The sequence below is a fragment of the Peromyscus eremicus genome, chromosome 3, assembly GCF_949786415.1.
Source record: "Peromyscus eremicus chromosome 3, PerEre_H2_v1, whole genome shotgun sequence".
NCBI lineage: Eukaryota > Metazoa > Chordata > Mammalia > Rodentia > Cricetidae > Peromyscus > Peromyscus eremicus.
The window spans coordinates 133186808-133201119 of NC_081418.1; the positions used below are offsets into that span (position 1 = coordinate 133186808).

General features: G+C 42.3%; 1 protein-coding gene across 1 annotated transcript in view; it reads left to right on the forward strand.

The window, feature by feature from the left end:
• Positions 1 to 14312, forward strand: part of LOC131906488 (alpha-1-inhibitor 3-like) — a 53337-nt gene that overhangs the window by 16323 nt on the left and 22702 nt on the right. Inside the window, exons 9-15 of the mRNA XM_059257110.1 lie at positions 1418 to 1532; positions 1692 to 1801; positions 2450 to 2611; positions 6711 to 6938; positions 7122 to 7185; positions 12231 to 12379; positions 13488 to 13637. Coding sequence (XP_059113093.1) covers positions 1418 to 1532; positions 1692 to 1801; positions 2450 to 2611; positions 6711 to 6938; positions 7122 to 7185; positions 12231 to 12379; positions 13488 to 13637 — 978 coding nt within the window. The remainder of the gene's footprint in view (positions 1 to 1417; positions 1533 to 1691; positions 1802 to 2449; positions 2612 to 6710; positions 6939 to 7121; positions 7186 to 12230; positions 12380 to 13487; positions 13638 to 14312) is intronic.

Below are 14312 nucleotides of genomic sequence, written 5' to 3' on the forward strand. Positions count from 1 at the left end.
TACATCTAGTGCAGGCAACAGGAAGTGGTCAACAATAGTAGGTGTGGCTTTACCATATAAAGATTCAAAGTCTGCCTCCACAGTGACACACTTCCTCCAATAAGGCTACTCTTACTCCAACAAAGCCACACCTCCCAACAGTGCCACTCCCAATGAACTTATGGGGGCCAAGTACATTCAAACTACCACACTATCCTTTCATTTTTGGAGTCTAATTAGTTGTCCCATGTCTCTTATTAAGAGAGTTAAAATCATTTATATTTAAGTCTATTTGTTGATAATTATTTATTTTATTCCTATGATTTTTTGGATGTTCTGGTTAATTCACATGCTATTTATCTTTTATTGACCATGTCATCTGTTACTGACTTTCTCATTCTTGTCCTGAATTGATAACATTAATACCATCATCTGCTTGTTTGAATCCTCTTTGAGGTCACTAGCCATTTCCAAAACTAGATAATTAGATTATTTGTCCAGCATCACCACAGTTTCAGAATTCTGGGGTTTATAGTGAGGAGTCGTACCCTCTTGTAATTCTCACACTGCCTAGTGTCATGTTTTCTGTATTTCTACATTGTTATCTACAAATCTCTCATGATAGATCTCTCACCAGTTTTATTTGGGGGTCTTCTTAGGAAGCAGTTTTTACTTAACAGCTCATTCACCTCTAGCTTTCAGTGATAAAATAAAACAAAACAAAACAAAATGCAATAACACTAGAAAACCAAAGATGATAGAGCAACACAATTTAAATAAAATAAAGCACACTATGATGCCAGCCATCAGGGTACAAAAGAGAATGGCAAACAGTATAAAGTAAGCTGTGAAGTTAAAATTGAATTAAGAACAAAGTAATGTGATTCTAGTGAGTCTTCTCTTTCACGTTTCAGAATAATGTCAGTTCTTCCTTATGAAGACTTTTCTCATTCACAGAACCACACAGAGATAGCTCCTAAGGCCCCATTACTCTCTGGAAACCTATTTCACTTTATCTATTTACTGGTACTTGGTATCAAGACAACAGTTTCATGTCTACTAGTGAAATGTACTATTGGGCTACATCCAAGCCTGTGGTTGATATTTTAAATAATGCAAAGTGATTATTAAGTCCTAGTGGCACACAAGTAAGTATTCTGATTACATGATAATTGTGAATTTACTTAATACTCCTAATGTGTCTATAAAGATAATCATTATTTTTATAGATGACTAAGTCAACACAACTTTGTGACTTGGTCATGATCATGGCTCACAGCAGCTCAGTGTGTGAGCCAAGTGCCATAACTATGACCAGAATGTCATACTGTATAGCGCTAAGCACTCATTTGTCTCAAAGAAGTCCTCATTGTGGGTTTGAGTCAACTGTCAATATACACAGTGTTCCATGTTACCTTATTTTTATCCTGCATAACAGCTAGACCACAATGGCTGCACCACACAAGAAGAAAACATCCCTGTGTTTCCTTTAAGGAAAAGACATGAAGCCTATCGTCTCTTTGTGAATGCAAGGGTTATAGAAGAAGGGACAGGTATGTGAGTAACCTGAGAATATAGAAAAAGAAGCTGTGATAATTCACACCTGTTCATGTCAGTGGTGGTTTGAACAGTACAGAAAAAGGATGTAGAAAACAAGGAAATCTTCACTAACTGTCTTGAGCTTTCAATGTTGTTGCTAATTTCTTTTTCAGGATTTGAGTTCATGGGATCTGGGACATCTAAAATTGAAAGAACCACAACCAAACTCATATTTTTGAAAGCAGATTCACACTTTAAACGTGGGATTCCATTCGTAGTGAAAGTAAAGTACTTTTTGATTCATAAGTGGTTGGGCTATATTGTGATACCTCAACCTAGGCCATTCTGCTCAGTGTTAAACTTGTCTCATATCAGTGGTTCCAATACAAGAATTTAGCATAGTGGCAGACTATGTTATCAAGTTACAATGTTATAAGTTATTAAGAAGCCCGAGCCTAAAGCATATGGATCAAAATTTTTATTTATAATTACTGTCCTTGAAAACTTTAAACCCCTAAGTGTCACTGTGTTTCAACAATGAAGCAAGATATGCTACATATTCATAAGCAACCCCCACTCTCCATTAGCCTCAGTGTCCTCACTAGATTTTATTTTGACTGTCAGTGCATCTGCCTCCCTTAGTTGACACAATGAATTCTTCGATGGTTTCTTGTGAATAGCAGCTAAGTGTGAGGCATCCATTATGGAGTCATATTAAGAACATGACACCTTCAGCCTCTGGCTTTCACAGCACAGCCAGTTCTACTGGTGTAGATCTTAAAGTGTTAGATGTTTATAAAATGTTTTATGCATACTGAATTAGTTGGTGCATCTTTTGTGATATTTATATAATATTGAAACAAGTTATTCTCTTCTATTCTGTATGGTATCATCAGACCTACGCTATACTTTTCTTCCTTGTTCAATTTAGGTCCGCCTAGTGGATATCAAAGGAGCTTCCATGCCAAATGAGCAAGTCTTCATCAAAGCACATGAACTTGACTACACCAATGTCACTACCACTGATCAGCATGGCCTGGCAGAGTTCTCCATCAACACCACCAACATCAAGGGGTCTTCCCTCAATATCAAAGTAAGTCAGAAATGAGAGCATAAGACACATGGTGAAGCTTTCTAACAGCTTGAAATCAATAATGTATAGCTTCATGAAAAATATTCCCATGCCAAATTTTCTTATTTTGGGGCAAAACATAAAAGGTTTCTGATCAGTAATAAATGTATGAGCAAAGGGCTAGAGAAATAAGTACACATGTTATGAATACATTCTTTTAAATACAATATTTTCAGAGTCTCTTTTATTTTGTTTGTCTTCTATATATCTTAAGTCAGGACTTTCAATCAAAAATGATTAAAAGTATATTTTTATCTATTCAGTCAAGAACAGGTGCTGTGTATTCTCAAATTCATTATCCAAATATGCTGTGCCCATTTTCTCAAACAAGAGGCAGTTAATGTGTAACTGAATATGATTGATGCTACTGAGAGGGTTCCTCTGATGTAAGGAGAAACTCAACCTGTCAGAAGATGGGTTTAGCTGGCGAGATCACACGTAGCTCACACTGTCATTACTTAACAGACCCCCACACAAGCACATACATAGACTCAGTGACCAGAAGTCAGCCCTGCAGTGCTTCAGACATTGTCTTAGCTCAGCTGGTGGCTCAGGCTGGGACTCACTCTTCTGATGGCCTGTCTACCTTGCTCTTCTGATAGATGTTTACCTTGATCTGCTTGACTGGGGCTCAGATGGAACAAGTCACTTCCCTGCCCTCTTTTCTCGTATTCCTGGTGGATCCTCGAAATAAGGCCTTAGGAAAGATTCATCTCTACCTAAGTCACAAGAATTAGATTTCATTTATTCTTTCCTGGTTTTACTTCAGACTTTTCTTCCTTCTCACCTTCCTGCCCACCCCACTTCTTTCCCCCTCCTCCTCTGAGTTTGTTGTTTCTGTTCAATTTTAATTAGCATAGAAAGTAACAGGCTTCACCATGTCATTTTTATACATTTTTTGCTTGATCCTCCTCCCCAATTATCTCTCCAACGCCCGCCCAACTCTTACACTTCTGCCCCAGTAGTCTTCTTTCCATTCACATCACATACTTCAGACTTCTAGTGTGTTGTTCCTATATTTTATTTCTCAGACTGTGGCCTCCTTTCCTTTCTCTCTGATCTTGCTTCTTTTTTCTTTTCCCCAGATTCCCTTTTTGCTACTTTAGTAATAGAATTTATCTCTATTTCTTTTTGCATTTAAAAAAAAACCTTTCTATTGATTCTTTGTGGATTTCACATCATGTATCCCAATCCCACCCATCTCCCCACCCCCTCACTTCTGCCTTCTGACTTTGCGATACCCACCCCCCAAAAAACCCTCAAAATTTAAAAGTAAAACAAAATCAAAACAGAAAAAACACTAAAAACCAAAAGCATATCAATGGAGAAGCCGTTGTCTGGCCCAGTGAGTCACACAATATACCCTTCAGTCCACACATCTTTACTTGTAAGTAAGTGTTCACTGCATGTGGTGGGTCAACCTGTTGAATACTAGTTTTTACCTGCTGTACACACCCATGGCGTCTGGTAAAGCCATTGCTACCAGCATCCTCAACAGGAAGGGGCTGGGGCAACTCACTTGCTCTCACGTCCACAGACCTGGCTCACCTCTGCACCCCTGCCAACAGGGTCAGCTCTAGTGTGCTGCCCTGACAAGGTACAAAGCCTGCTCTCCTGTGTGCTGCAGCTGGTGAGGGGCAGGCCCAGCTTTCCCACTCTTATGACCCTGGGGACAGCTCTCTCACCTGCCTCAGGTGGCAAGGGGCAAGTGGGGAGGGCATTTTCCTCACGCAGGCCACCACATGGCATATGGGGGAGGGTCACTGCCCTTGCTCCCATGCCCTCCAGACCAGCTCAGACCTCCAGACCTGCACCACCACCAACAGGATCAACTCTATTGTGCTTCCAGGACTAGGTACAGGGACCACTCACCCAATGCTGTCTCTGATGAGGGGCAGGATCAGCTCTCCCACTCTCATGACCCCAGGACCAGCTTTTCTTGCCTACAGTAGGTGGTGAGAGGTCAGTGATGAGGGGCAGGTGGGAATCTCTCCCTTCCCCATGCCATCACGTGACAGACCATGAGGCTAGCTCTTCCACTCTGGCATCTTCAGGACCAGATCACCCACACCCTCACCAGCAGGGACTGCTCTACTGTATGCCCTGGGGAGGTACAAGGCCCACTCTCCAGAGTGCTGCAGTCAGTGAGGGCCAGGGCTAGTTCTCCCTAGTGCTGTAGCCGAGGAGGGGCTGGACCAATTGTGTGCAAGCCTATCCTCACTGCTGTCGATGATAACAGGAGCCGTGGACATCAACTCAGACTGTGGCTGCAGCAGGACCACAGGTCCAGCCATGACTCTTAGCAGCAGCCCAGGTCCAGACAACACCATGGCCCAGGGTGGCTGCAAGGGTTACTCAGATCTGTGTGGCCCAATCAGAGGCTCAGTTCCTGGACACTAAAATGGCCCTAGGTGGTGGCCCAGACCTCTTATATCTGTGTGGCCCTTGGTGGCAATACAGGCTACATAAATCAATACAAACCCCAGCTGTGGTTGGACCACTGACCCAAGACATGATCCCTGGCAGCAGCCTGGGCCCAGATATCACCATAGCCCTAGCTGACATTGCACATGACCCAGATCAGCATCTCCCCAGAAGCAGCATGGTCCCCAAACACCAACATGTCCCCAGGTGGCAGGCAATCCCTCTGGCATCTACTCAGGCTTCGACGGTAACAGGAGCCATGGACATCAACCCAGACTCAGGCTCTGGTAAGGTCACGGACCTAGACATGGCCCATGCCCACAGATTGGGTCCTGATGATACCACAGCCTTGGGTGGCAGCACAGGGCACCCAGGTCTGTAAGACCCTGGCAGCAGCTTGACCTTCAAAGACCAACATGACCTCAGGTGTTAGCCCAGACTTTAGGGCTCTGCATGGCCAATCAGGACAACAGGAGCCACAGATATCAACTCAGAGTCAGGCCACATCAGGGTTACAGACCCAGACATGGCCCCTAGCAGCAGTCTGGCTCAATACTCCAGGGTGGTAGCGTAGGCCTATTTGATTGGCATGGCTCCTGCGGGGGCACATCCCTTGGTTGTGGACCTGGTCACAGGTGGTGGCTTGGGCCATCCTCAGGACCCTCAGTGGTAACAGAAGCCACAGACATTAATGCAGACCCACAAAGCTACATCAGGACCATGGACCAAGTTCATGGCCCTTGGCAGCAGCCCAGCTGGAACAACACCAAGGCCCTCTGTGGCAAGCAGGCCATCTACATCAGCCTGTTCCTCAGTGCCCTCTTCAGATCTGCCTCTCTCCCTAGCACATGACTCATTCTGCCTCTCTCTCTCTCTCTCCCATTTCCCTACCTTGTGTTCACTCACCATAATGGTGGTGCCCAGCAGGCTCATGGTTGATTTCTTCCTGCCCCAAGTCTAGATGCCTGGGGTGGACCTGTGGCTGTCCTCAGTGAGACCACCAGACCTAGAAGTGCCAAGAGGCTACTGTCTCTATTTTTTAACCTAAGTGTTTAACTTCAGTGTAGTTTCTCTTTCTGTTCATTGGAATTGGGTTATAGTAGGTATTTGTAGACAAATTTCTAAGCGGTCTTATTAAATAAAAAACACGGAGCCAATATGGGGTGAAAGCCTGAGAGGTCAGGGAAATAAGATTAGGCACCAGATAATGTTTCCTGACCATACTGCAGCTTCCAAATGTGAGCCACCTCCTGTCTACCCTCATCCTTATTTCCTTGTCACTGCCTGTCTGTACAGACCTCCAGCTCTCTATAGTTGGTACTGGGATTAAAGGCGTGTGTCACCATGCTTGGCTCTGTTCCCTAGTGTGTCCTTGAACACACAGAGACCCTGCCTGATAAGTAGTAGGATTAATGGCATGTGCTACCACTGCCTGACTTTTGTGTTTACTTAAAATGGCTTGCTATTTCCTCTGATCTCCAGGCAAACTTTATTTATTAACATGCAAATAAAATATCACCACATTTCAGCACAAATAAAGTATCACTACAGGTATTTTTAATTGTTTTGAATTATATTCATATATCCACTTTGCTTTGGTGTTGATGACTAATGACAAAATTTGTTGTTTCTCCAGGTCTACCACAAAGAGGAAAATTCATGCATCCATCACCCTTGTACAGCAGAAGAGCACGCAGAGATACACCATGTGGCTCACAGTGTGTACTCCTTCAGCAGGAGCTATGTCCACCTGGAGACAGAGGCCGGGGTCTTGCCCTGCAGTCAGAATCACACGGTTCAGGCACATTTTATTCTGAAGGGTCCGGTCTTGAGAGTGATGGGAGAGCTTATCTTCTATTACCTGGTGAGTTCTACCTCCACGATGAGAACTGCTAAGAATCCTTTCAAGTCCTGACTGTGTCTCTCCTTCTGACATGTGGGGTTGTAGGCTGGATATTTCTGTCTGGGTCTCAAACAATAGATTTGTCAATTAGAAGAAAGCTTTGTAAAATATAGATGTAAGCTTGGAAAACACTTTCTATTTTAGGTCATGGCCAAGGGCAGCATTATCCAGACTGGAAGCCACACTCACCACATGGAGCCAGGAGAATGTGAGTGTTTCCTGCCTGCCCAGTTACACATCTCCAACTAAGTTCCCACATACTCACCAGTGAGGTCTCACCACTGAGCAACTAAGGATGCCATGGTGCTTGTGTGTCATGGCAAACACTCTCCACAGCAGGAGTTCAAGGTTCTGCCATATAATGTAGGTTATCCATCATACCATGACCTTCAGGATGGAAAAGTTTCAAACTTCCAAACTGGGTGTCATTCAACATGTGGAACTATCTGTTCTGAAGACAAAATACTCCAAGTGATGAATCTATGCATTCACACACAGATTATCACCAACAAGGCAAAATGTGTTATCTTAGTGTCCATCCAAAAAAAAATATGAAGGGTGACATCACTGATCTTTAAAACACTCTAGGTACATCAATTTGATTCATTTGATTCATTTTTATATTTTTAAATTGTGTTTGCGAGTGTGTATGTGTGTGTTTATGTGTGTGTATGTGTGTGTGTAAGTATGTGCATATCAGTGCAGATGACCTCAAAGTCATGGCATCAGATGCCCTGAAGCTGGAGTTACAGACTTCTGAGTAGCCTGAGTGGGTGCTGGAAATCAAACTTGGTCCTCTACAAGAGCATCAAGCGATCTTAACTCTGAGCTATCGCTTCAGTCCTTTGTTTTTACTTTTAAAGACATTTTATTTATTTTTTGAAAGTTACATATATTTGTACAATGTATTTTTTAATTTATTTTATATCTTGACTGCAGTTTCTCCTCCCTCCTTTCCTCCCACACCCTCCTCCCACTCCCCAATCCACTCCTCCTGTGTCTGTTAAACAGGCTTCACATGGCTATTAAGAAAGCATGCACATCAAATTGTAGTAAGACCAAGTTCCTCTCCTTGGGTTCAGGCTGGACAAGGCAATCCAGTATGAGGAACAGGTTCCCGAGAGCCAGCCAAAGCGTTAGGGACAGTCATTGCTCCTTTTGTAAGGAGTCTTACAACTAAACCAAACAATACAACTGTCACATATGTGTAGAGGGACTAGGTTGGGCCCATGTAGGATCCCTAGTTATTGGTCCAGACTCTGTGAGTTCCTATGAGTCAGGTTAGTTGATTCTCTGATTTGTGTTCTTTTGATGTCCTAGAGCCCTCTGGCTCCTACAATCCTTCCTCCCTCTCTTCAGGCTAATGTTTGGTTGTGGATATCTGCATCTGTTTCCATCAGTTACTGAAGGAAGAATCTCTGATGACCATTAGGGTAGTCCCCAATCTGATTACAAGAGAAAGCCAGTTTAGGCTACATATCCACTATTTCTAGAAGTCTTACCTGGGGTCATTCTTCTAGATTCTTGGGAATTTCCTTTGCATCAGGTTTCTCCCTGACTCTAAAATATGCCCCCCTTTCAGTCATCTCTTTCAGTACTCTCCCCTGCCATCCATCTCCCAACATGATCTCTCAAGTTCCCTTTCCCACCTGCCCCAGTCCACCTGCAAGATCTTTTCTCTTTCTTCTACCCAGGGAAATTTATGTATCCCATCTCACTTTGGGTCCTTCTTGTTACCTAGCCTCTCTGTGTCTGTGCATTATAGCATGGTTATCCTATACTTTACAGTTAATATCCACTTATGATGGAATACATACCATATTTGTCATTTTGGGTCTGGGTTACCTCACTCAGGATGATTTTTTCTAATTCCATCATTTACTTTTTCTTTCTTTCTTTTTTTCTGTGGTACACACCTTTAATCCTACCAATCAAGAGGCAGATACAACCTGTGAGTTAGAGGCCAGCCTAGTCTACATAGAGTTCCAAGACAGCCAGTACTACATAATGCATTTACTTTTTCTTGATGTCATTGTTTTTAACAGCTAAGTAATACTCCATTGTGTAAATGTACAACATTTTCTTTATCTATTCTTCAGTTGAGGGGCATCTAGGTTGTTTCCAAGATCAGAGTATTATGGATAAAGCTGTTATGAACATAGTTGAGCAAGTGTCCTTGTAGTATGGTTAAGCATCCTTTGGGTATATGCCCAAGAGTAATATAACTGGGTCCTGAGGTAGATCAATTCCTGGTTTTCTGAGAAAAAAACGTATTGATTTCCAAAGTGGCTGTACAAGTTTGCACTCCCACTAGCAATGGAGGAGTGTTCCTCTTGCTCCATATCCTCTTTGGCATAAGATGTCATTTGTGTTTTTGATCTTAGCCATTCTGACAGGTATAAGATGGAGTATCAAAGTCATTTTGATTTGCCTTTCCCTGATGACTAAGGATGTTGAACATTTCTTTAAGTGTTTCTCTGACATTTGAGATTCTTCTGTTGAGAATTCTCTGCTTAGTCTGTACCCTATTTTTAAATTGAATTATTTATTTTTTTGATGTCTAGTTTCTGGAATTCGTTATATATTTTGGAGATCAGCCCTTTGTTGGATGTGAAGTTGGTGAAGATCTTTTTCCATTCCATAGGTGGCTGTTTTGTCCTACTGATCATGCCCTTTGTCTTACAGAAGCTTTCAGTTTCATGAGGTCCAATTTATTAATTATTGATCTTAGTGTCTGTTCTATTGGTGTTCTATTCAGGAAGTTGTCTTAATCAAATTAAATCACTACCAATCCACAAAAATAGCTTAATGATTGTATGAATTTATTGGGGTGTTAACTCATGATACAGGAAACTCACAATACAGGAAATAGGGATTATAGCAGGATCCCAAAATAGTGAGGCTTGGTTCATTGCTGTTCTCCAGAGAGCTCTGCCCTGATCCACACCAGCATCCAAGACCATGAGGTATCAAAGGGAAGAGAGTGCACATAAATTCGTGCATCCCAGGTCTTAAGGGTGCCCATCCAGGCTAAGCCCAAGGGGAGGTACCTAGCAGCTACCTGCTGCCTCACTACAACTGGTGCTTCAGGGCATGGCACAGACAACAACCTACTACATTGTCTCCTGTGCCAGTGTGTTCAAGGCTACTTCCCACTTTCTCTTCTGTCAGGTTCAGTGTAACTGCATTTATGTTGAGGTCTTTAATTCACTTGAACTTGAGTTTTGTGTAGGATGATTGATATGGGTCTATTTGTGTTCTTCTACATGCCAACATCCAGTTATGCCAGTACCATTGGTTGAAGATGCATTCTTTTTTCCATGTACAAATATTTCAATCATACCTACTCCTTATTAATCTCCTCCAACTCCTCCCTGACTACCTCCACCAGGCCACTTCCCTACTTCCCATCCTGTTTTTTTAACTGCTTAAGTTCAGTGATTGCTACCCATGTGTGCATGTGGTATGGGGCCATCCACTGAAACATGGGAGGTCTACCAGGGCCTGCATCCCTGAAGAAATCTGACTCATCTTCCCCTCAGCAGCCATCAGTGTTAACATCTCCACAGCTAAGACTGGGTCTCCATGAACCCCTCCCCATCCATGCTGGAATTTTGACGGGCTTGATGTTGCAAAGGTCTTGGGCAGGAATCATAGCTGCTGTGACTTAAGAAATGAAATCACTCCCTGTTTATTGCAGTTTTGCAAGAATTTGGTCTTTTTCCATTGAAAGATGAAAACCTCTGTCTCTTTTCTATTAGCTGAGGGGATTCTCAGCTTCTTAAGTCTACTTTTATGCTCTGAGATATACCAGTCTTCTTTCATCTTCAAAACTAGATGCCAATCAATGGATAAATGGAAGTAGTGGTATTTGTTCCACCTATGACCTTGGGCTATATGGCCCAAAGGAGGCAGTGCTTCTTACCTTCCTAGGTGACCTCTTAAAATGAGAGGAGAGAGGGGTCATGTATTTCCTTCTTCCTTTTTCCTGGAGTGAACCTGAGTCCTCTGGAATATCAGTCAGTGCTCTTAACCACTGAGCATCTCTCTCCTCTTTAAAAAGAAAGAGAGAGGGGTCATGAGGCCCCTGCTTCCTACTTCCTGGCATGATCAGACTGCCAGGTGGATTCACTCCTAGTCAGAACAGAGGACGACTTCAACTGTTTACTTGGTTCTATATTTGTGAGTGTATTTCCTCAATTTATGTCTTCATAAATCCCTATTATCCATTTAAAAAAAGAAAAAGAAAGAAATGAAATCACTCTGTCATATCCTGATGACAATGCTCAATTCTACTTGGCTCAACTGTCACTCTCTTAATGGGGCCCCTTCTACCTGCTCCTATTAAAATCCTGTTACCACTGGATCCCAGTATTCTCAGTATTCATCTTCTTGCCATCCTTTCCTTCCCAAAGAGCACTTACCACATGCAAATGTATTTTCTATAATTTACCTATTTATTTTCCATTTCTCTTCACTACAGTATCGACTGCATGAAACACATAAATTTGTGTATGTAGTTTCACAGAAATCTTCCAAGTGATTTCTAGAAGTGGTAGGTACTTGTTAGATGCTCAACAAACTTACTGAAGAAGGGCTTCCTTGTCAATTATAAAAACTATTTAGCATTTAATAAAATATCCAGTTAGTTCTTCTACAAACATTAAACAGGAATCATAGCACTCATCTTGAGAAGGCTTATGAATCACCTCATGTTCACCAGAAATAACACAAGAGACATCTAAAATTGCGTAATTTTCTCTCAAGAAATGTAAATACTGTGAACATTTTATTGACTACAAAGATATGCTTATTGTTTTCAAATGTAATTACTCCTCTGAGATAATCATTAAATATCAGCTCCCTGAGTACCCGGTTGTCATCTATACTTTTCTTTCTCTTATCTAAATAATAAATGAAACATTATTCAAAGTTGTTTCACCCATTTTTATAACAGGAGTATCTAACAGATGCTGTTTGGGATGTTAAGATGTAATAGAGATAAGAAGTTAGTATGTGAATAGCTATAAATAAGCAATATAACTTTCCATGGTGAACATCTTGGTTGAAGATATCTTGCTGTGGGCATCCCATACCCTTCTGAGATCATTAGCATGCAAACAATTAACCACACAACAGCCCAGATGTAAGAATGTCTTCCACATACAGACAGTCCACCAGACCCTGTGTTTAGTTATTTGGGTTTTCCTGTCAGTATTCTGACCCATAACTGTCTCTTCCCTTTCCCTCCAGCTCCAGTGAAAGGCGACTTTGCCCTGGAGATCCCTGTGGACTTGAGCATGGCTCCTGAGGCTAAAGTACTCGTCTACACCATCCTGCCTGATGGAGAAATGATTGCAGATTCTGCAAAATTTGAAGTTGAAAAGTGTCTTCTCAACAAAGTGAGTGATTTATTTCTTTAAATTTCTATTTGAAAAGAGAAAAAAAATGTCTTAATGATACAGATTTCAGATAAACTAACCCTGGCAATTGGTGTGTGCCTCAGTGGCAAAAATATAAACAGCACCAGAATGCCAGATTTCTGTTCATAAACCCCCAAAATGGCTGGAGGGTGACAAGAAAGAAAGCAAGGAAGTGGAGCTGGAGAGGGGAACTGAGTGATTAATAACTGCCTAACAAGTCCCAAGTCCTGTAACTTAAAAACTATTGTATTTATGCCATGTGCACGTGCACATGAATGCACACATGTGGGGGAAAGAGAACAATGTTCACATGTCTGTCTCCTCCAACATGAGTCCAGGAGCTAAAGGTCAGGTCATGAGGTCAACAGCAGGTGCCTTTACCCACTGAGCAATCTTATAGACCCTAATGTCACACTATTTTATGCAAGACCAGTAATAGAATCCATGTATATCAATGGATAGTATATTTAGTTTCCTTCTAATATTTCATTATGATTTTCCTATGTGTGTGATAAGGACACATAGATAAAAGAGCCTTGCTGTTATTAAATGTTATGATACAACACTGTTAAATATGTGCTGAATCATAGATCCCAGCACTCACGTAAAAAGCCAGGCATGACTGGCAGCTTCTACAACCCCACTGCTGTGGAGGCCAGAGGCAGGAGAATTGCTGGAACTTTCCACCTGCCAGTTTAGCTCCAACTTCATGAGAGACAGTCTCAAGTCTATAAGACAGAGAGTGAGAGCAGGGCGCACACACGCTCCTCTGGCCTCTGCTGGGTGCATGAGTACACGCACCTGCACACACGTGTGCATTACACCACACTCACATACCAAAAATGAGCTATTAACAAGAATTTCAGGGAGCTGAAATAGTCGTTTGTTGCTTCAGAGTTTGACTGACACATCTCCTGTCTTCCTAAATCAATCCCAGTGGTGAAAAGGAAGCAAAGAGCCTCGGCTGAGCTTCTGACAGTCATAATCTGATAAACAGATGTGCATGCAGAGTTACAGGGTGACTCGTGTGGTAGGCTTCTGGGTACAAGAGCAGGACGCTGGCTAAGCTTGATTTCCCTTCCCACAGGTGGACCTGACCTTCACCCCAGCCCAAAGTCTTCCCGCCTCACAGGCCCATCTGCGTGTCACAGCTTCACCTCAGTCCCTCTGCGGCCTAAGAGCCGTGGACCAAAGCATGCTGCTCCTGAGGCCTGAAGCTGAGCTCTCCCCTTCCTGGGTGAGTCCCCATCATCCTCTGTCCAAGAAAGGCCAGTGCTGAGGCTCTGAGATGCTGGTTCTGATAAAGTAGTGGTCATTCAGACACTAGGGCTCTCTAACGTAAAAATATCACATTTAATGCTAAAGGCATCACTGACAGAGCTCTTCATCATAAAATGCCAAAGAAAAGCTCTGAAAACTCAGCCAATAAACTCAAGACAAAGCCTGAAGTCAAGCACTCAGTGCATTGTAAAGCTTGTGTGTGACCCAGGCATTCTGGGTTCTTACTGCGCCTCTCCTACCCCAGGAGTGGCTTGTCCCCTAACACACTCAAGATGGAGCTTTTCAGAGAGACGCTGTCTGGGGGAGCCAAATGAAATGATTTACACAAATGGAATCTTATACATCTCAAGAGTTCCTCAAATAAGGAAAAGACAGAATACTATAAAATTTAAAAGCAGAGTACAAGGAAGTTCTCAGCTTGTTTTGATAATTCTCAGAAGCGTAACTCAAACCATAAACTATTTACTAGAGTCTCAGCCAAGTTAACGAGAGCAAAACTCTTCCTCCTATCATATTAAGAATGATGTTTATTAGGAAAAATTACATGATCACTGTAATAGTTTTAAAAATTATTATTGCCACTGGCTAATACCATATTTTAAAATGTATGTAAGGTGCTTACACAATTTAA